This window comes from Rana temporaria, chromosome 13, assembly GCF_905171775.1.
Source record: "Rana temporaria chromosome 13, aRanTem1.1, whole genome shotgun sequence".
Classification (NCBI taxonomy): Eukaryota; Metazoa; Chordata; class Amphibia; order Anura; family Ranidae; genus Rana; species Rana temporaria.
In genome coordinates, this window is record NC_053501.1 from 13042844 (window position 1) to 13065343 (window position 22500).

A 22500-nucleotide genomic window follows, 5' to 3' on the forward strand; every position below is an offset into this window, starting at 1 on the left:
CAATCAGGACGGTATTACATTAATGATGCATGTTGCTACGATTATTGGTCTATATGATGTCATAGAAGAACACAGACACTATGGGCGGATGGTGTATGTTCCATGAATGAAGGACAGTAATGTAAACATTGATACCTGGGTGGTTAATAAAGGCGTCTGCGTAAGCTACCAGGAGAAAAATACGACATGTTAAATACACCAAATTAAATCTTCTCCATATCACTGAGTGTAAAGCAGAGGTCACAAACTGGTAACCCTCCAGCTGTTGCTGAACTACAAGTCCCATGAGGCATTGCAAGGCTGACAGTTACAAGCATGACTCCCACAGGCAGAGACATAATGGGACTTGTAGTTTTGCAACAGCTGGAGGGTCGCCCATGTTTGAGACCCCTTGTTTAGAGTAATGGGGGGAATCACACTTACAGCTGCACAGAACACAAATCACAGAAAAGTGGACAAAAATATAACAAAATGAAAACCCCCAAGTTTCTCTCTAGCTAATTATAAGTCCCAAAAATCATGCTGTAATGCCACCTGTCTACCCAGAGATGCCGCCACCATTTTGGATTTCCTAGTCTCGCCTCGGCTAATGTTACTAGTAATGGCGGCCATCTACAATTTTTAGCGGGACTGCGACATTGCGGCGGACAAATCTGACACCAAGTGACACTTTTTGGGGACCAGTTTTAGCGCCGTGGGTCCGGGGGGGGGGGGGGGGGGGGGTCGAGAGTAAATTGATTAAACAACCCTTAGGACTCATGCACGCTGGATATTAAAAGAACGTTAAAATAAAAAAAAGGCAGTAGCTTTGCAGTGAGTTTTTCAACGTTTTAGCAATAGCGTTTATTCACGTTTTTATTTTGTTTTCCCCAATGGATCAAAAACGCTGGCGAGCCGAGTTTATCAGCGCTAGAGCGTTTTTACAGCTGAACAACGTCTCTCAGAACCCACTAGTTTTGTTTTGTTTTTGTTACTGCTCAAAAACTCCACTGATAACAGTATGTGTGTTCGTGGAACCATAGGAGAACATGGATGGAAAAAATGTCTACAGCCAAAAACAGCTGCTGTAAAAACGTCAAAAAAGACGTCCAGTGTGCATGAGGCCCTAAAGCATGGGTGCTCAACCTGTGGCTCTCCAGCTGTTGCAAAACTACAATTCCCATAATGCCTCAGCCTTTGGGAGACATGCTTGTACCTGTCAGCGGCTTGCAATGCCTCATGGGAATTGTAGTTCCGCAACAGCTGGAGAGCCACAGGTTGAGCACCCATGCCCTAAAGCAGACCTGGGCAAACTAAGGCCCGCGGGCCGTATACGGCCCGGCGGACCTTTTAATCCGGCCCCCGGGCAGTGTTGCCAACCGTCCGTAGAATTACGGACAGTACGTAAATAAAAGGCGCTTTTTCCCTGTTCGTAAAAGTCCGTAATAAGGGAAATGTGCCCGTAAAAAGATCCGAATGTGAGCCGCAGCGCAGGCAGCGTCTAGTCCTCCTACATTATGCATAGCCTCTCCCTCTCTGACCGCCCAGCCCATCACCACCCGCCGCGCAGCCAATTATCAAAGCGCATTTTCGCACTAACAACACTGCTGCCAGCCAATTCAAAAGAGCAGCGCGGGGAAACTGAGGAACATCGTAGAATGTGTGGACTCTGTGGAGAGCGGCACTGGCGGGATTGCACACAGCAGCAGATGTAGTGGACACACTGCAGACGCACCCCCACTGTGACGGAGTGGACTGAGTGAAGGCAGACGGAGACCGACCAGTGCGCCTGCCTGCCTGCTCTGCCCGCCCGACTGACTGACTGTAGCAGTCGGCCAGCCGCCATGCTGGTGCCCGGACCTGGAGTGGACCCTGGTCTCCACTCTCTTCGTTGGAGTAGGACTCCTCGCAACGCCTGCTGCCTGCCCTCAGTGCCACTGCCCTGGCCTTGTCTGGTGAGTCCTCCTCAGTCCAGCAGCAGAGTGTGAAGTGCTATCCTACCTAGACATCATCAGTATGCTGTGTCCTCCTCCTGTGCCCCTTTCACCTCTCCACAGGTCAGATCTGTGGAGAGGTGAAAGGGGCACAGGAGGAAGACACAGCATACTGATGATGTGAAGAAGTGATATGATTTATTTGCAGCCTCTGTGCCATGTCCCCAGCCTCTGTCCCCCTCCTGTGTCATGTCCCCAGCATCTGTCCCCCTCCTGTGCCATGTCCCCAGCGTCTGTCCCCCTCCTGTGCCATGTCCCCAGCGTCTGTCCCCCTCCTGTGTCATGTCCCCAGCGTCTGTCCCCCTCCTGTGTCATGTCCCCAGCCTCTGTCCCCCTCCTGTGTCATGTCCCCAGCGTCTGTCCCTCTCCTGTGTCATGTCTCCAGCGTCTGTCCCCTCCTGTGTCATGTCCCCAGCGTCTGTCCCCCTCCTGTGTCATGTCCCCAGCGTCTGTCCCCCTCCTGTGTCATGTCCCCAGCGTCTGTCCCCCTCCTGTGTCATGTCCCCAGCGTCTGTCCCCCTCCTGTGTCATGTCCCCAGCGTCTGTCCCTCTCCTGTGTCATGTCCCCAGCGTCTGTCCCCCTCCTGTGTCATGTCCCCAGCCTCTGTCCCCCTCCTGTGCCATGTCCCCAGCCTCTGTCCCCCTCCTGTGCCATGTCCCCAGCCTCTGTCCCCCTCCTGTGCCATGTCCCCAGCCTCTGTCCCCCTCCTGTGCCATGTCCCCAGCCTCTGTCCCCCTCCTGTGCCATGTCCCCAGCCTCTGTCCCCCTCCTGTATCATGTCCCCAGCCTCTGTCCCCCTCCTGTGCCATGTCCCCAGCCTCTGTCCCCCTCCTGTGCCATGTCTATAACAAGTACTCGTACCAGTTTTCCAACAATGATATTTACTGCTTTTTATAAAGAAATACAATTGATTTTATGCAGTATTGAGTTTAGCCTTTTGGCCCGGCCCTCCAAAATATTTTTAGTTTCTCATGTGGCCCCATCGAAAAAATAATTGCCCACCCCTGCCCTAAAGTGACTAAGTCTTAGGGGCAGATCCACAAAGATCTGCCCCGGCGCATCGTATCTGAGATACGCTACGCCGCCGTACCTTACCTGGCTTTGGTTCAAATCCATAAAGATTTTGCGCCGCAAGTTACGGCGGCGTAGTGTATCTCAAGCGGCGTAACGGCGCAGAATTCAAGTTGGGCGGGTAGGGGGCGTGTTTAATTTAAATGAAGCGCGTCCCCGCGCCGAACGAACTGCGCATGCGCCGTCCCTAAATTTCCCGCCGTGCATTGCGCAAAAGGACTTCATTGTTTAGACTTGGATGTAAATTACGTCCAACCCGCGATTCACGGACGACTTACGCAAAAAAATAAAATAAAATTAAAATTAAACGCGGGAACGACGGCCATACTTAACATGGCAAGTCTAACTATACGCCGCAAAACAGCAGCTTTAACTATACGCCGGGAAAAGCAGACTAGAGACGACGTAAGAGAATGCGACGGGCGCGCGTACGTTCGTGGATCGTCGGAAATAGCCAATTTGCATACTCGATGTGGAAAACTACGAGAACTCCACCCAGCGGACGCCGAAGTATTGCATCTAAGATCCGAAGGCGTACGAAGCCGTACGCCTGTCGGATCTAACCCAGATGCCGTCGTATCTTGGTTTGAGGATTCAAACTAAAGATACGACGCAGGAAATTTGAATGTACGCCGGCGTATAAGTAGATACGCCGGCATACTCTCTTTGTGGATCTGCCCCTTACTTTTTTGTTTAAAGGGGTTGTAAAGGTAAAAAAAAAAAATCCCTAAATAGCTTCTTCTGAGAAATCCTCACTTCCTGTTCTTCTGTCCAACTCCACACAGTAATGCGAGGCTTCCTCCTGTAGTCCAAAGGAGGGGGCGAGCACGACACTCCACACCAGGGAGAAAGCCTTGCATTACTGTGTGGAGTTACAGACAGAAGAACAGGAAGTGAGGATTTCTCAGAAGAAATAAGGACATTTAAAAGCAAAATGGAAGGATGAGGTAAGTGAAGGAGGACTGCACTAAGGTAAAGGAAGCTGTTTAGGGAATTTTTTTTTTACTTTACAACCCCTTTAATAAACATATACTTAATTCCTCTGTACAGTTAGTTTTGCACAGAGCAGTCCTGATCCTCCTCTACTGGGGTCCCCCTGGAGCCCACATCATTGGATTTGATTGACAGCAGTGGGAACCAATGGCTGCGCTGCTATCAATCTATCCAATCAAGAGCAGAGACAACGGGCAGAGGGGGGGGGGGGGGGGCTGCTTTTTAGTCCGGTCAGTTTTAGGATGCATTAAAGTGCAAAAACATGAGGGTTTACATGACATTCAGTCATTTACCTCTCCCGATGGCTTGAATCACATCCAGAGCAAATGGGTCCTTCTCCAGGAGTTCCAGTTTATACTCTGCCTCCGTTAACCTACAAAAGCAAGCAGAAGATGAAATACAACAACATTAGAGACTTACTACAATCTAAATGTCTGAGAAAAAAAAAAAAAGCGTGTAAAGCATGTTCGAGTGTTAGCTGAGAAAAATAAATAAATAAAATAAAAAAATCTATCCGGTAAAGGAGTATTCGGAAAGTTCTTTTAACCACGGCTGCGCAAAATGACAAATGATATAATGAGATAGATGGATATAGAGAGATATAGATATAGAGATTATATTATATATATATATATATATATATATATATATATATATATATATATATATATATATGTAATTTTCCCGATATATATATGCCTAAAACTGAGGAAAACATTTTTTTTTTTTTTAGATATTTTTGGGGATATTTATTATAGCAAAAAAGAAAAAATATTGTATTTTTCAAAATTGTTGCTCCATTTTTGTTTAATAGCGCAAAAAATTAAAACCCCCAAAGTGATCAAATACCACCAAAAGAAAGCTCTGTTTGTGGGAAAAAAAGAGATGTCAATTTTGTTTGGGAGCCACGTCAGTTATAGCGACGCAGTGCCGAATCGCAAAAAGTGCTCTAGGCTTTGGCCAGAGAAATGGTCCGGGGCTTAAAGCGGGAGTTCACCCGAAAAAATGTTTTTAACATTAGATTGAGGCTCGTTTTCTGAAGGGGGAATCGGGTATTTTTTTTTTTAAATTCAAAGCCGTATTTACTGTTTTAGAGAGCGATCTTCTCCGCCGCTTCCGGGTATGGTCTTCGGGACTGGGCGTTCCTATTTGATTGACAGGCTTCCGACGGTCGCATACATCGCGTCACGAGTAGCCGAAACGTCGGTGCGGCTCTATACGGCGCCTGCGCACCGACGTTCGGCTACTTTCGGAAAATCGTTACGTGATAGATGCGACCGTCGGAAGACTGTCAATCAAATAGGAACGCCCAGTCCCGCAGCCCATACCCGGACGCGGCGGAGAAGATCGCTCTCTAAAACGGTAAGTACTGCTTCGATTTAAAAAAAAAACTACCCGATTCACCTTCACAAAATGAGCCTCAATCTAATGTTAAAAATTAACTTTTCGGGTGAACCTCCACTTTAAGTGGTTAAAGTTGTCATTATGGGGGATTGTTTGTAGAATTTTGGAGGAAAAATAATGAATTTATTCAGTTATGGAAGCCAGAACATAAAATGTGGAAAACGTAAAGCGCTTTCTGGATGCCATGTTCATCTCTACAAAAAAAAAAGGCTTTGGGAGACATAGTTCTGGGGGTGTGACTACATCAATAGGAACTGACCCTCCCCCATCAGCTGCCTCTGCTAGAAAACAACAAGCCTGCCGATATGGTCACAGTTATGGGAGATCAGAGTAAGATCTGCAGAGTACTCACTTCTGTCGCAGATTTAAAGTTTCGATCTTCACATCACTCAAATATCTTTCTGCTGCTCTTGCAGTGAGCTAAAAACAAAACAGAAAAAGATTACATCAGAATGTTACACAATGTGCCGAAACAAGCTGCATTCTCAGTGATGTCACCAGTCTCTAGTGAATGGATAGGCTGCATTCTCAGTGATGTCACCGGTCACTGAGAATGCAGCCTATCCATTCACTAGAGACCGGTGACATCACTGAGAATGCAGCCTACCCATTCACTAGTGATATCACCAGTCTCTAGTGAATGTATAGGCTGCATTCTCAGTGATGTCACTGCTCTCTAGAGAATGTATAGGCTGCATTCTCAGTGATGTCACCAGTCTCTAGTGAATGGATAGGCTGCATTCTCAGTGATGTCACCAGTCTCTAGTGAATGGATAGGCTGCATTCTCAGTGATGTCACCAGTCTCTAGTGAATGGATAGGCTGCATTCTCAGTGATGTCACCAGTCTCTAGTGAATGGATAGGCTGCATTCTCAGTGATGTCACTGCTCTCTAGTGAATGGATAGGCTACATTCTCAGTGATGTCACTGCTCTCTAGTGAATGGATAGGCTGCATTCTCAGTGATGTCACCGCTCTCTAGTGAATGGATAGGCTGCAGCATAACCCCTCCTACTACCAACAATGCACTACCTGTGTCCCTCAATAGACTCCAAGAAAAGGATGGTGAATACAAGCATATTATTTTCTTTCTCAGCCATTGAGGAACACAGGAAGTCTTTAACCCTTGGAACATTCAAAATGAATCCAGCTGAGGACTGGACAGCAGAACTGGGGTCAGCCTGTAGCCCAGAAAGCCGCCTGAAGGACCTACAACCAAATCCAAGTTTAGTGTGGCAGACTTTGCTGCTCCTCTTAAAAGTGATCCATGGTGGATTGCCTTTTCAGAGGCATTTGACAGGCGGTGAAGAGAGGACATGTCACCTCTTCCCCGTCTGTTCTGACTGTGCTGCATCCATGTGCATTACATGTGGTTGCAGGGCGGTTGTGGCACATCTACTTTAACTTGAATGGGTTGCGTTTGGCGGGCAGTAGATTGATAGGGGGGGGGGGGTATCATTTTTGGAGGGAGGGCAGCAAAAATGCAGCTTGGCTGCCCGTTTTTACCATCCCCCAACCACAAGTGTTAAAGTGGAGTTCCACCCATAAATATAACATTACATCAGTAGTTTTAAAAAAATGTCATTAGTCCTTTACAAAATTTTTTTTATTTTTTAGATGCCTTCAAAGTGTTGTTGCTAGGTAGAATAGTTAATCTTCCCACTTCCTGCACCTAGGTGCTTAATGCTTCCTAACCTACACCGCACAGACTCCTGGGAATGTAGTGGGTGTAACTTTCCAGGAGTCTGTGCACTCCCTAGTCTCAAAGAATCATGTGACTTGGACAGCACAGGTGCTGAAACCTGATCGGACACTGCATGTGCAGCACTGAGCATGTGCAAGGCTGAAATCCAGGAAGTCATACAGTCTGGCTTCATGATGCCCACACTTAAGATGGACCCAGTCAATTTCTATTTTATAAAGTGTCTAAATGCAGTAACAACCTAACAAAACGGACCTTAGTTTACAGACTAACTTTACTAGAATACATTAAGCTTGTGTATTACAGGGGTATTTATATTTAAAAAGTGAAATTGTGGCCGGAACTCCGCTTTAAGCTGTTGGAAAACATGGGCACAGAACACCAGATGGCAGCCTTGCAAACTTGGGAAACAGTTACTTGATGCTGAAAAGCCCAAGAAGACCTCACAGATCTAGTAGAGCGTGCCTTGACAGTATCAAGAGATCCCCACATTTTCCACTTCTTATTAAATGATTGACCAGTACCGACTGGCATAGTCAAGGCTTTTGATATCTTTTTATATCCTTTTCCATCTTTGTAAAGTTTCATGACCTTGTTACGCAGGTCTTTTGACTGTTCTTTTCTACCTCCTCATGGCTCAGCGTCTAGTCTGCTTAGTGCATTCATGTGAGAGCCAATAAACTCTTTGACCATTTACACACAGACATTAATTGTGATTTAAAAAGCCACAAATGTGGGAAATGCCATTTTAACCTGTGTATGCCACCTTCTGTGTCTGTACCAAGGCCAAACATTCCAGGGTATGTAAACTTTTTATCAGGACCATTTGGGTGATTTCTGTTATTACGATTTAAAAAGGATTAAAAAAACCTTATGTGATAATGGCTTCATGCGATGGTTATCCTTAAATAAAAGACAGTTCTTTGGGATGATTAGTCATATTTTCAATATAAATGCCAACATATCACAATTTCTGCCAGGGTATGCAAACTTTTGAGTACAACTGTATATATGTAAATAACAGAAAAAAATTAAATAAAAATCATGACACTCACCCAGTTATCATAAGCTTTCTTTTCATATGATCCGACCTGAAAAAAAAAAAAATGACAGAGATTTTAGGGGAGCACAATGGTGAGGGTAGGAAGGTAGACATATAAAAGGTCTCCAAACTTTATAAAGAAAGGGCCAGCTTATGGTCCTTCAGACGTCAGCGGGAGCAGGAAAACGTCCCGCCGTCAGCGGGAGCAGGAAAAGGACGCCAATTTGTTTGGGAGCCACGTCACACGACCGCGCAATTGTCAGTTAAAGCGGCGCAGTGCTGAATCGCAAAAAGGGGCAAGGTCCTTTAGCTGCATAATGGACCGGGTCTTAAGTGGTTAAATGGAGCAGTGGGGGGGGGGGGGTTAAAGTAGGCTTAGCATATGCTGGAGAGAAGTGGGGAATTGAAGCTAGCCAGTTGCTTTAAATGGACCACAGTTCTGCTGTATTCCTCCTCCTAGAGCAGGGATATGCAATTAGCGGACCTCCAGCTGTTGCAAAACTACAAGTCCCATCATGCCTCTGTCTCTGGGTATAATGCTTGTGGCTGTCAGAGTCTTGCAATGGCTCATGGGATTTGTAGTTCTGCAACAGCTGGAGGTCCGCTAATTGCATATCCCTGTCCTAGAGTGTCCATATGATGTGACCACTAAAGAAAAGTTGGCCCAAAGTTCCTCCTGGGCGGGTACGCATGTGATCAACCCTCCTTGCAGTATTTTTTTTTTTTTTTTTTATAAAGTATCAAAGCTACAAAATCCTGACCTGCGTCTGATAGGAGGTGACGCTCCGCTCAGTTTCCTCTTCCAGTTCGGTCAGTCGTGTCCTGGAAAAGGAAGAGAGACACACTGGGTGAGCGTTGAAGGCCCAGCGGGGAGGAGTGACAAATCACCAGACAATGCCAAGGCTTACCTGACAGTAACGAGCTCGGTGTCGGCCATGATGGCTTTCTCATCTGCTTTACTGAGTTTGGCCTCCTTCTGTACGCGCTCCCTCTCCTGTACGGTCAGCTTCCTAAAAAACAAGACGGACAGAAAATCTTATGGTTTTTTTTTTTTAAAGTTCCTACATGGCAAATCCTCCCCATCCATACTACGGCATTACATGGTGTAGCCAAAGCCCAACCATTTAATTTAACAGAACATCTACGCTTAAAGAGGTAGCAAGAGCCAGATTCATAGCCCTCGCTTAACGTGATTGTAAACCCTCTCATATACCCAGTGAAGTGACTGGCCTCAGGTGATGAACATAAGATGTACCCTGTATCATGACGGCGACATTATGGCGGACACATTTTTGGGACCATTGTCATTTTTACAGCGATCAGTGCTATAAAAATGCACCAATTACTGTAAAAATGACACTGGCAGTGAAGGGGTTAACCTCTAGGTGGCACTGTAGGGGTTAAGTGTGCCCTAGTGTGAGATTCTTACTGTGGGGGGCGTGGCCCGGCGTGACACATCACCGATTGTCGTTCCCTATGATAGGGAACAGACGATCACTGACACTGCCATGAAGAACAGGGAAAGGTTTGTTTACACTTACCTCTCCCTCTGTGACCTGATCACGGGACACTGGCGGCAATCTGATCCGCGGGTGCGCGCGACTCACCTTTTGACAGTTTTTATTGAAGAAAAAAAAAAACATGCCTATACTTACCTGCTCTGTGCAATCTTTTTCCACAAAGCAGCCCTTATCCTCCTCTTCTTGGGTCCCCTACCGGCCCTCCAGGTCTCTCCTCCTCGCTGTGTGCCCCTGCAGAAAGATGCTTTCCCTGGGGGCTTAAGAACCGCCGCACAATGATATACGTCGGCAGAACGGTACGGCTGGGCATGAGCACGTGCAGGTACATTGCTGTTAAGAGCCCGGCCGTGCCGCTCTGCCGACGTATATTATTGTGCGTCGGTTCTTAAGCCCCCAGGGAAAGCATCTTTCCGCAGGGGCACACAGTGAGGAGGAGAGACCTGGAGCACCGGTAGGGGACCCCAGAAGAGGAGGATCAGGTCTGCTTTGTGGAAAAAGATTGCACAGAGCAGGTAAGTATAGGCATGTTTTTTTTTTTCTTCAATAAAAACAACAACTTTCAAAAGGTTTATAACCTATAATTCCCCAGTACTGTATATATCCACTAAAGCAGGGGTGGGCAACCCCGACCCTCCAGCTGTGGTGAAACTACAAGTCCCATTAGACATTGCAAGACCCTGACAATCACAGGAATGACTCCTAGAGGCAGAGGCATGATGGGATTTGTAGTTTCACCACAGCTGGAGGGCCGAGGCTGCCTAGACCTGCACTAAAGTATGCTATAAGTAAGTATTTGGAATAAAGTAGTGACTGGCCCGCAAGGGATCACTTTGGGGCAGTTGGCCAGCTTGTACATGTGATGCATATATGACAACCATGAATCCCTGTTTTTATGCAGAAGTTTGCTGGAAGTGTGCAAAGATGTATACAAGTGTGTGTAAAGGGTTCAGTCTGAATTTTTACTTTTAAAAAGGAGAAGTTCTCCCCCCACCTGTGCAGTTTTCTCTCGTTTTCCTGGTACACCTCCATCATGACGCTCATCTTCTGTTTCATCTTCTCCACATCCTCCTCCAGCTGCCTCTTCTCCAGAGACAGGGACTGGTTTGTGTTCTGCAGATTGCTGATACATTCTGAAAGGCAGAAATTCATCTGGATGGGAAATGATCGTGCCTCGAGGTGATACAACTTACAGTTTAGGAAAGCCCAACAAAACCAAGGAGCAAAGCAACCAAACAACTAAATACACAGATCAGCTACATATAAAAGAAAAAGTTGTTTAATCTGCCAGAGGCCCTCGAGAATAAAATGGCGGGTATTGAATTTTTTTTTTTTTTTTTTTATGTCACACAATATTTGCACAGCGTTTTTTCAAATACGAATTTTTAGGGAAAAAAATTAAAATATACAAAAACAAGAGAGAAGAGCTCACGGGTTCTGGTGCAATATACTTTATTTTATGATAAAAACTAGATAAAAATGCACTCACAAGAAAGGAAAGAATCAGAGCTTAATCAATCACATCTCCCCCTCTATGGTACCGTGCACCAAAATCCTCTCAACGCCCTTGATAGGAGCTCCAGCTGACTGTGTGGCTATGGCAGCAGTACTGGATTAACCACTTAAGATCCAGACCTTTAGGCAGCTAAAGAACCTGGCCAGTTTTTACGATTCGGCACTGCGTCGCTTTAACAATTGTGCGGTCGTGCGAGAAACTCACACATTGTACATTATATAATACTGTAATAGAGTGGATTATACGTTTTACAAGCATTTAAAAATAGGGCTTATTTTCGGGTAAACACAGTATAAAATGTATGTATGTATGTATGTATGTATGTATGTATGTATGTATGTATGTATGTATGTATGTATGTATACACATACATACACACACACACACACACACATACATACATATACATATACATACATATACATAAATATACATATATATATATATATATATATATTAGGGCTGTTACTGATCAAAATTTTTGTGTTCGATTAATCAAATTTTTTTTTAATCGATTAATCGACTAATTTCGATTAATTATAACGCACATACAGATCCAACTACTTTTAGCGGATCTCCTCCTTGCAGGCTGATTCCCAGTGCAGCTACCAACCACTGAAAAAATGGATAGCAGGATACAAAAAACATGCAAAGGCAGCGCTCGATGGGAATAGCATTAAAACGTTTATAGTCTTCAAGTAGGTAACAAAATAAATATTGCACTGGAGATAAAATCGATGGAGCTACATAAACTGTAAAAAGGGTGCGAGTAATACCAAACGGTAGCAAAAGCAGTCATAAAAACATGTAGCTAAGTATGATACTGGTATAAAAATGTGTACAACGATGCTACTGCTGAATCCAGATGAGGAGGGGTTAACATCAGTCCATCGGCATGTAGATGTCCCATGAAGGGAACTATCACAACTCCCAGTAGATGGTTATAGAATCCCAGGTTGATAGAGGGAAGTGATAGAGGGAAGTGTAACAGCCCTTGCGTGTGGCAGATAGTAAGGTCCCGCCGACATTCAGATATGAAGGCACAGCAAAGGAGCCCTTCAGATGGACACGGCAAGCCCCGCCAGTGTCCATGACGTCACCGGATCTCCGGCGGAACTCCCTGAAGTCGGCGGAGAGGTGAGTACAAATCAAAATAATTTTGATCGATCAAAAAAATGTTGATCGATCAAAAAAATTTAAGATTAATCGATGAATTAATAGTTAATTTCCACAGCCCTAATATATATATATATATATATATACACATACACACACACACACACACACACACACACACACACACACACACACACACACACTAATAAATATATATACATACATACACACATACATACATACATACATACACACACACACATACATATAACATTTTAGATATTACACGCACCCTACGGGCGGGATTCATGATTTATTTTGACAACATGCTCCCTGTTCATTCATATGAAGTGTTCCTTTTATTGGCAAATTCTCTGTAAGCAGAAATACTGATCATCTTCTCCAACATAAATTATCTCATTTCGTTTTTTGTTTTTTTTCTACCTGAAAAATGCTCCTTGGCCTTCACTTCATCCGAGAGGTTCTCATATAGCTGCTTCTTCTCTGATTCAACACTCTTCAAAGATGCATTCAGCTAAAAGAGCACAAAAAGAACAAATCACATATACTGTAATCAGGTTGTAAGTGGAACACTTAAAAGGGGTTGTAAAGGTTCGTATCTTTTCAGCTTAATGCATCCTATGCCCCCCCCCGTTTTAATTACCTGGGCCCATTCACCTGCTCTGCGCATCCCCCGGCGTCTCAGCGTTGATTGGAGAGATTCATAGCAGCGCAGCCATTGGCTTCCACTGCTGTCAATCAAATCCAATGATGCGTCCACCAGGGGGCGAGACCGAGTCATACACTCTGCATCTACGGACACCGAGTATATGACACGGGAGCACGCCCGAAAGGTAACCCCAACCCCAGAGAGCTTCCCAAAGGGGGTTAGCTATTGTGGGGAGGAGCCGCCATGGGACCCCAGAACAGGAATATCGGGGCCACTCTGTGCAAAATAAACTGCACAATGGAGGCAAGTATAACATGTTTGTTGTTTTTTTTTATTTTTTTTAAATGAACCTTTAGTACCACTTTTAAAACTTATCTGTCTCCATTCACCCTCCCTGCCATATGAACAAAAAATAAATAAAAAAATAAGAAAAAGCCACCATACATACATCCTAAAAAGATGCTGAATGTAATGCTATAAATCTCACCTTTGCAGCAAAGATTAGCTTCTTTATAGTTTGTTTCTGAGGATCTCCTAAAAGTAACAAAAACAACATGTGTACTTAAAGGGTAACGCAACTTTCATGGAAAAAAAGACAGCAAACAAAAAAACTATAACATATCAATTTCTACAAAGGCCATGTTGTAATTTATTGTAATTAAATATGACCTTTCCTTTTCAATCTGATGCTGCTGTCAATTCCTGTAAAATTCAAAGCAATACGGCAACCTGGAGGCATTCTGTACAAAACGCCTCAAAAAACGGACACTGATCAGCCAGAGAGGATTCATTTTTATCTCGAAGCCATCAAGGGTCCTGCAGTGGGAACGGCAACAAGGGGCTACTGCAGTGGGAACGGCAACAAGGGGCTACTGCAGTGGGAACGGCAACAAGGGGCTACTGCAGTGGGAACGGCAACAGGGGGCTACTGCAGTGGGAACGGCAACAGGGGGCGCCAGCAGGGCCTACCACATGGGAGCGCCAACAGGGCCTGCAACGGCATATTTAAGTCATAACAATAATATTGTCTTCTTTGCTCCATTTTGGTCTAATATACAATTGGAAGTTTTTGCCCATTCAGAGTGCAGCAACAATCTTTTACAACCTTTCTTCACCAACCCACACCCTTGCTGCACTTCCCCAACCACTCTGTGTAAGCTCTTGCAAGATGCTTACAACTTCTGACTATGGAGAGTACATGTGACCTTCTCCCATGGTGCAGCCTAAATCAGTGGCGGCTGGTGCTCAAAATTTTTAGGGGGGGCGCAAACAAATGAAAAAAAAAAAAAAAGAAAAAAAAAAAAAAAAAAGACAATTGCAGCTCATCAAAGGCAGCCACTGTGCCAATCAAATGCAGCCACTGTGCCATGCCATCAATTGTCGCCACTGTGCCATGCCAAACGCAGCCACTGTGCCCACATCAATTGTCCCCACTGTGCCCACATCAATTGTCCCCATCAATTGTCCCCACAGAAATTGTCCCCACTGTGCCCACATCCGAGGACAAGTATAAGTGGGTCCTGGATGGTATTTGAAGAGACTCTCACGTTGCCCTCGAAGTTACACATATTTTTAATTCTGGAAACAAAAAACAACAACAAGGGAGGAGGGTTGGGGGTGAAGGAATGGATGACAGAGAAGCAGGAACAATCCTTCTTACCTAAAGGCTCCCCATTTTCAAAATCCCACTGGATACTGGCAAGCACGCCATCCTCATCCTCATCTTTGTTGATTTCTTCCACCCCTGAGCTCCAATCCTTCATTTTCAGCAAACTGTCAATAAGAGACTGTGAAGGAAAAACAGGTCAGATGGCTGGTTGGTCAATATTCAGTAGATATGAAGCTTTTAATCTGACAAAATATTTGCAATTCTGTTCTGCAAGTTTTGTGATCCAGTCAGTCATTCTGCTCGTTCCCAGACCTCCACTGAAGGTAAGCAGTATAAATTGTGTGACCAGCTTCTCTGAGCCTTAGCCACACAACTTCCCCTCAGCACTAACTCAGACCAAACTGGACTGCACACCTGCCCTAATAATGAGTGCATAAATAGACTGCTGGACATTCACCTTGTGCTTAAATCAGTGACATATGTCTGCCTCCTCTACTCAGAATAGAGCTGTATCTGTTCTAATCATCTTCCTCAACTTGGCAGCTGTATGCTCAGATGGCTGTCCCCACTGGTTACACAGAGGGTCTACTGGACGACCAAGAAAGTTTAGGTTAGGACACACCTCAAGCTGGCTGAGTGAACAATAAAGAAGCACCTGCATACTGGTGTGGCCATGCTTGTGTTCCAGTTCTGTAAACAGGTGCACCGTGTTAGACTGACAGCGCTATACAGAGCAATAGCGCCCCAGTTATCTTTAAGATATAAAGTGCTGGCCTTCCCTCTCAATTCTGCCGTTTTACAAAAATGAGGACACCACCCATCCACAGCTTAATGTGAAGATGAATGGAAAAGGCCTCAGCTACTCCTTGACCACTCCCTTTGATGCATTTTGTCCCGCCCCCGGGGGCTGAACCACTTGCTGCCAAATCACGTACCTGGTACGTCATTGGTCTTCAAGTGGTTGTACTGGGATGATATGCAGCTGCAGGCATCACCCCGTTACCATTTTCTTAGTGCCAACGTTCAGAGTGGCCAACTAGCCAACAGTGAGAGGGGAACCCCCCCTCTTGCCATCTTCCACGGCTCTCATGTCCCATAGGGATACCCAAGATACCAACCGGCATATCCACTGGCTGGACAGAGACCCAAACAAAGCCAGAATCCGCTGTGGTAAACAGAAAGTGATTACATTACATCACTTCTGGTTTGGCAATTTTTTTTTGAAAATCAAAAAAAGTATTCAAAAACGATCTTAGCATTTTAAATGCTTTCACAAGCAAAAAGGGGTATTTGGGGGTCTTACGGACAACAGATCCCTCCATAAAGAGTACCTGTCATGTCCCTATTGCTGTCACAAGGATTCCTTGCGACAGCAATAAAAGTGGCCAAATAGTTAAAGCAACAGCGTAAAATATAATTTAAATAAGAACAAAAAAAAAACACAGCATGCAAAAGGTGAACGGGTCTATTGGTCACGCACGTCAACAGCGTTCCTCCTACAAATGTGAGGTATCACCTTGAACGTTAGATCATGAGCAGCAATTCTAGCAGCAGACTTCCTCTGTAAAGCTAAAGGGGTAACCTATAAAAGTCCTTCAAAGCGTGACATATTTGGTATCCATTTACTCGGCATGACATATTTTATATTTCACCAAAAATTGGGTCATGCATTATGTTTTTTTTTTTTTTTTTTTTTTTTTAAAACATTGTACGTTTCAACTTGTAAATAACAAAAAAAAAAAAAGTCAGAAAAGGGCTGGGTCATTAGGTGGATAATCGTAGAGGTAGAGTGGTGGAGTATAGGCCACAATATCTTATTCCATTACATATCCCGAAAATAAGGGGCTTATTCAATAAAGCGGTGCCATGGAAGTTACCGCTTTTAATCCCTCTGGCCAAACCACATTCAGAACCGCTGGTGTAGAGTGCAAATATAGGGCTAGATTCAGGTAGGGGGACGTAAGTTTGTGCGGGCGTAGCATATGTTATTTACGCTACGCCACCACAATTTAGAGAGGCAAGTGCTGTATTCACAAAGCACTTGCCTCCTAAGTTACAGCGGCGTAGCGTAAATGGGCCGGCGTAAGCGCGCCTAATTCAAATGAGGATGAGGGGGCGTGTTTTAGGTAAATGTTTAGTGACCCGACGTGATTGACTTTTTTTTTTACGAACGGCGCATGCGCCGTCCGTGGACATATCCCAGTGTGCATTGCTCCAAAATACACCGTTTCGACGTGAACGTAAATTACGTCAAGCCCGATTCGCGTACGACTTACGCAAACAACGTAAAAAAATAGGCCTGTTCCGACGTCCATACCTTGCATGGGCTGCGCCACCTAGGGAGCTGCTTTATCTTTACGCCGGCGTATCTCTAATGTAAACGGCGCAACTAATTGCGACGGGGGCACGTACGTTAGTGAATCGGCGTATCTAGTAATTTGCATATTCTACGCCGAACTCAACGGAAGCGCCACCTAGCGGCCAGTGTAAATATGCACCCTAAGATACGACGGCGTAGGAGACTTACGCCGCTCGTATCTTAGCCTAATTTAAGCGTATCTGGTTTCCAGAATACGCTTAAATTTACAACGGCATATCTACTGATACGCCGGCGTAACTGTACCTGAATCTAGCCCATAGTCTATTATTATACAGCCCCTGGGTACACTGTCTCAAAGAAAAGATAAAACTTTAGCACAAATTGTACTAAAAAAACACACCACACACACAACACTGTTGCTTTTCTTGCCATGTACACACTGGATTTTTATATTCAGAATACTTTATTGATCCCAAAGAGAAATTGATAGCTGCCAAGTATTCAGTGTTGAAACTATTTGCATAGATCAGCAAACAATAGAAACACAGAACCATACCGATAGTTACTACACAGCACCCACCTTGACCTGGCTCTGTCTGTTGCTCAGGTCTTCCTGCATAACCTGCACTGATGAGCTCAGCATCCTGGAGTTCTCCGAGAGTTCGCTGAACCTTTCCTCCCAGCCCTCCGCCTCCTCCGACAGCTGCAAAAGTAACAGACAATGGCATACGTCAGGAACGTCTTGTATACGCCCCTCAAGTGAGCGTGTCGATATTTAACCAACATAACAAAAAGATCTGTCCCAAAAATGGCAGCAGTTTGTTTGACAATGTGCAGCACGAGGTTCAAGAAACATACCAGCAAACATTTTCAGTAAAATTATCTACACTCATCCAACGGTAGCAGATTTGCAGCAAAAGTAAATATTAAAAAAAAAAAAAAAAAAAGTTTTGTAGAATGGTAACTGGCCAGCCTCATAATTCTTTGATGCTATGCGCTGCGGTCAATCACATCTGGAAGGGCTTGTCAAGGGGGCTTGTTCAGCCTCTGTTGTCAAAGGCTGACTTCACAACAGAAAACCAGACATTTGGCAGCTTAGAACGCAATTGAGAATTTTGGAATAAACATTTAAGATTTACATACACAGCAGGACCCACCGCCGTTCCCCCTACTGCTACAGGACCCACGACGCTCCCCCCTACTGCTACAGGACCCACCGCCGTTTCCCCCTACTGCTACAGGACCCACCGCCGTTTCCCCCTACTGCTACAGGACCCACCGCCATTCCCTCCTACTGCTACAGGACCCACCGCCATTCCCCCTACTGCTACAGGACCCACGACGCTCCCCCCTACTGCTACAGGACCCACCGCCGTTTCCCCCTACTGCTACAGGACCCACCGCCGTTTCCCCCTACTGCTACAGGACCCACCGCCATTCCCTCCTACTGCTACAGGACCCACCGCCATTCCCCCCTACTGCTACAGGACCCACCGCCGCTCCCCCTACTGCTACAGGACCCACCGCCACTCCCCCCTACTGCTACAGGACCCACCGCCGTCCCCCCCCCCCTTCTACAGGACCCACCGCCGCTCCCCCTACTGCTACAGGACCCACCGCCGTTTCCCCCTACTGCTACAGGACCCACCGCCGTTTCCCCCCTACTGCTACAGGACCCACCGCCGTTCCCCCCTACTGCAACAGGACCCACCGCCGCTCCTCCCTACTGCAACAGGACCCACCGCCGCTCCCCCCTACTGCTACAGGACCCACCGCCGTTCCCCCCTACTGCTACAGGACCCACCGCCGCTCCCCCCTACTGCTACAGGACCCACCGCCGTTTCCCCCTACTGCTACAGGACCCACCGCCGTTCCCCCCTACTGCAACAGGACCCACCGCCGCTCCTCCCTACTGCAACAGGACCCACCGCCGCTCCTCCCTACTGCAACAGGACCCACCGCCGCTCCCCCCTACTGCTACAGGACCCGCCGCCGCTCCCCCTACTGCTACAGAAACTGCAGCCCCTCCCACTGCAGGACCCACTAGCGTTTAGCCTTGACAGAATGGAACAGGAACAGGGTTTTTATGCTTTATAAAGCAGCACAAGATGTAGAAAGCGTGACAGCGTGAGAAAGGAGGACACAATACAGAAGAGCAGCAGGTTTATCGGGTATTAATACTTTATAAAGCAGCATACGGTATAGAAAAACATGCATTTGGCAGCTTAGAATGCAACTGAAAACTGATTGGAGGAAAGGTTTACATACAGACACAACACAATAAATCATTCTAAGTTCTCTTGCAGTTTACCACGACATTGAGTGTTTCAGCTCTGGTATCCCCAGGAGCCTGGTTTATGTTTTTATCTAAAATTACAAATGTAGGTATTGTAGCAGCACAAAGTTCCTCTTTGTTTCTCGGGGATCTCACCTGTTTAATGCTCTCCTGGAGGTGAGCCTGCTCCTCCACTGCATCGCGCACCGACGACTCCAGCCGGCCTTTGGTAATTTCAAACACTTTCTGTGTTGTGCGGATCTGTAGAAAGAAGTGAGGTCACATGACAGCGAGTCAAGACTAGCAATGTGATACCAGAGGATATCCCATCAAAAAACTGCCTCCAACACGACTTACCTCTTCTTTCAAAGACTTCTCATTTTTGAAACTATCTTCCAAAGCTTTGATTTTCTCATTCAGTTCCGAAAGCTGAAAAACATTTGTTAGATTTGTTAATTTTTTTTACGCATTAACAAAAAGACAAACTGCGTTTCCCCATTCTCAGTGATGTCACCGGTCTCTAGTGAATGGATAGGCTGCATTCTCAGTGATGTCACCGGTCTCTAGTGAATGGATAGGCTGCATTCTCAGTGATGTCACCGGTTTCTAGTGAATGGATAGGCTGCATTCTCAGTGATGTCACCGGTCTCTAGTGAATGGATAGGCTGCATTCTCAGTGTTGCGTTACCGTATTATCCAGCTCTGTCCCCCGCTGTTTCTCTTCTTCTAGATCCTGCTCAATTCTGGAGATATTTTCCTCCAATTCTCTGTTAGATGTTTGCAGGTTTTCCTGTAACGTCTAAAAATTAGAAAAAAAAAATCATGCATTACTAAAATCCTCAGCACAATATTGAGGAAAGAAAAGTCTATGTTATCCCCAATCTGCACTCGGATGATGCATATCCAATCTATTTTTAGTCTGTGGGAAAAGATTTCTGGGTAGTCACAACATGCATACCAATCACAGTTTGGTTGTACTTCCCAGCAATGGTCATAGCAAACAGGGAGTGGGAGAAAATCTGAAACAGGGATACAGAAAAAAAACAACAGTACCATCCAATCAACAAGCTGGACCATTGCGTGTGGAAGTGAAGGGAACCAAAATAAAAAATAAATATAAATATATATATATATATATATATATATACACATATACATATACACACACACACACACACACATATACATACATACATATACATATACATACACACACTTTCTGTTTTTGTCTTTTGGCTGAATGACAAAAACAGCCGATACCGAAAAAAGGCGTTGTGCCGCCCAATGGAGGGACATTAAATCGGTTCCACAGGAGGCGGGAAGTTGTTACTACGTCCAAGGCAATTCAAATACGCTCTATGACACACAGAGATCCCCACTGATCCAGGCACAGGCAGGCTGCATATGCTGGGCATTGGCGAGACTGCTGGGCACAGGCAGGCTGCATTTGATGGACACTGGCAGGCTGCATTGATCTCCTGTACCATGTCTGCAGTCTCTGACCATCGCCTGTAGTATGTCTGCTAGAGGTACACTGCATGGGAATTTTGCTAATACTATTAGCAATGAGTTCTATAAAAAAAATTAAATTTTATTTAAAATATATATAAAAAAAAAAAAAAAAAAAAAAAAACGGTAATTTTCGGCCTAGTGTATTCTTCTTTTTCGGTAATATATATATATATATATATATATATATATATATATAGTTATACACATACATATATACACACACACACACACACACACACATACATACATATATACACACACACACACACACACACACACACACACACATTTTAAATAAAATGTAAATATTTTTTATATAAAACACATTGCTAATAGCATTAGCAAAATTCCCATGCGGTGCACCTCTAGCAGATATGATGCAGGAGTAGGTCAGAGACTGCAGACATGGTACAGGAGACGGTCAGAGACTGCAGACATGGTACAGGAGACGGTCAGAGACTGCAGACATGGTACAGGAGATCAATGCAGCCTCACCGGTGCCCAGCATATGCAGCCTGCCTGTGCCCAGCAGCCTCACCAGTGCCCAGCATATGCAGCCTGCCTGTGCCTGGATCAGCGGGGATCTCTGTGTGTCATAGAGCGTATTTGAATTGCCTGGGCTGTAGTAACAACTTCCCGCCTCCTGTGACACCGATTCAATGTCCCTCCATTAGGCGGCACATGGGCTGTTTTTGTCATTTGGCCGAACAACAATAAAAAAAAAAATAATAATAATTCGGCCGATAAGTTTCCTGAGCTGTAATTTGGTGCGACACAAATAATACATTTTCCTAAAAAACATTTTCTGTACCATTACAGAATTTTGAATAAAAAGGCTTTATTAGAAAATCACAGCAACACAGGAGCACACGTGAAACACACAATATAACGGCCCACAAATGGCAAACCAGATCAGCTGCTGGGAAATCTCAGTGGGAGTCCATAGCTGAGCTGACCCGGATCATGACAGATTATAAGAAGTATCAGGTCACAAGTATAATATCAGAACAATAGCGATACAGTAAAGTGAGCCAATCCCACAAATAGGCCAAAGAAAATTTTAAAGTGGAAGTAAACCCTCCTATCATTTACAGCCAAGGAAGCCGCCATCTTGGTCTCAATTTGATATACAGCTGCACATGTGATCAGTTAGGACGCCGCCCATTGGATGGTTTGACAGTTTGGTTGAAAGCGCAACCAATAGGAGTGTTACATTCCATGCATGTGCCGGAAATTTTACGTTTTTTTTTTTTTTAAACTGTTAAATGGATGGGTTTACTTCAAATTTAAAGCCCCGACTGTAAATAGTGACGTGTGCAGCAGGTAAGTATTGTCCCCTGGGGTAGAAGCAAGGTGGATATTATGGCTGCGGGACTGTTGGAGAAGTCTCCATGCATACTGCAATCCGGCCACATCTACAGAACCAGCTGGAAGCTTGCTACATGTGGGGGGCTCCTGAAGACGCTGCTCCCACTGCGATACACGTTGGAGAATGGACAGAACCCGCTGAATGCTTAGAGACTGCTGACGCAACCGTGAGATGTGTAGAGACCAATGACATATTATCTGGAACCGACAAAACATGTGGAGACTCCTGACGAAACAGCAGGAATCATGATGGAGGAGGCTGAAACTGCGATATGAATGGAGACTGCAGATGTAACATGAAACGCGTAGAGATGCCAAAACTGAGATACGCATAGGGACTTCTGATGAGGCAGACAAAAAGTGCAATATTGGCGAAGACTCCTGATGGTGCAGCCGACGCTATTAGACAAGT

The 22500-nt window shown here is 45.2% G+C and overlaps 1 protein-coding gene across 5 annotated transcripts in view; it reads right to left on the reverse strand.

Moving 5' to 3' along the window:
* MIA2 (MIA SH3 domain ER export factor 2) overlaps positions 1 to 22500 on the reverse strand; it is a 72412-nt gene that overhangs the window by 14302 nt on the left and 35610 nt on the right. For 4 of the 5 annotated variants that reach the window (XM_040333342.1, XM_040333341.1, XM_040333339.1 and 1 more), the window contains 14 exons: positions 19897 to 20007; positions 19566 to 19637; positions 19365 to 19469; positions 17514 to 17636; positions 14665 to 14791; positions 13492 to 13538; positions 12779 to 12869; positions 10697 to 10835; positions 9094 to 9195; positions 8947 to 9007; positions 8199 to 8234; positions 5795 to 5862; positions 4332 to 4411; positions 136 to 165 (listed from right to left, as the gene is read on the reverse strand). In XM_040333342.1, coding sequence (XP_040189276.1) covers positions 136 to 165; positions 4332 to 4411; positions 5795 to 5862; positions 8199 to 8234; positions 8947 to 9007; positions 9094 to 9195; positions 10697 to 10835; positions 12779 to 12869; positions 13492 to 13538; positions 14665 to 14791; positions 17514 to 17636; positions 19365 to 19469; positions 19566 to 19637; positions 19897 to 20007 — 1192 coding nt within the window. The remainder of the gene's footprint in view (positions 1 to 135; positions 166 to 4331; positions 4412 to 5794; positions 5863 to 8198; positions 8235 to 8946; positions 9008 to 9093; positions 9196 to 10696; positions 10836 to 12778; positions 12870 to 13491; positions 13539 to 14664; positions 14792 to 17513; positions 17637 to 19364; positions 19470 to 19565; positions 19638 to 19896; positions 20008 to 22500) is intronic. The other variant, XM_040333343.1, reaches the window with a different exon arrangement.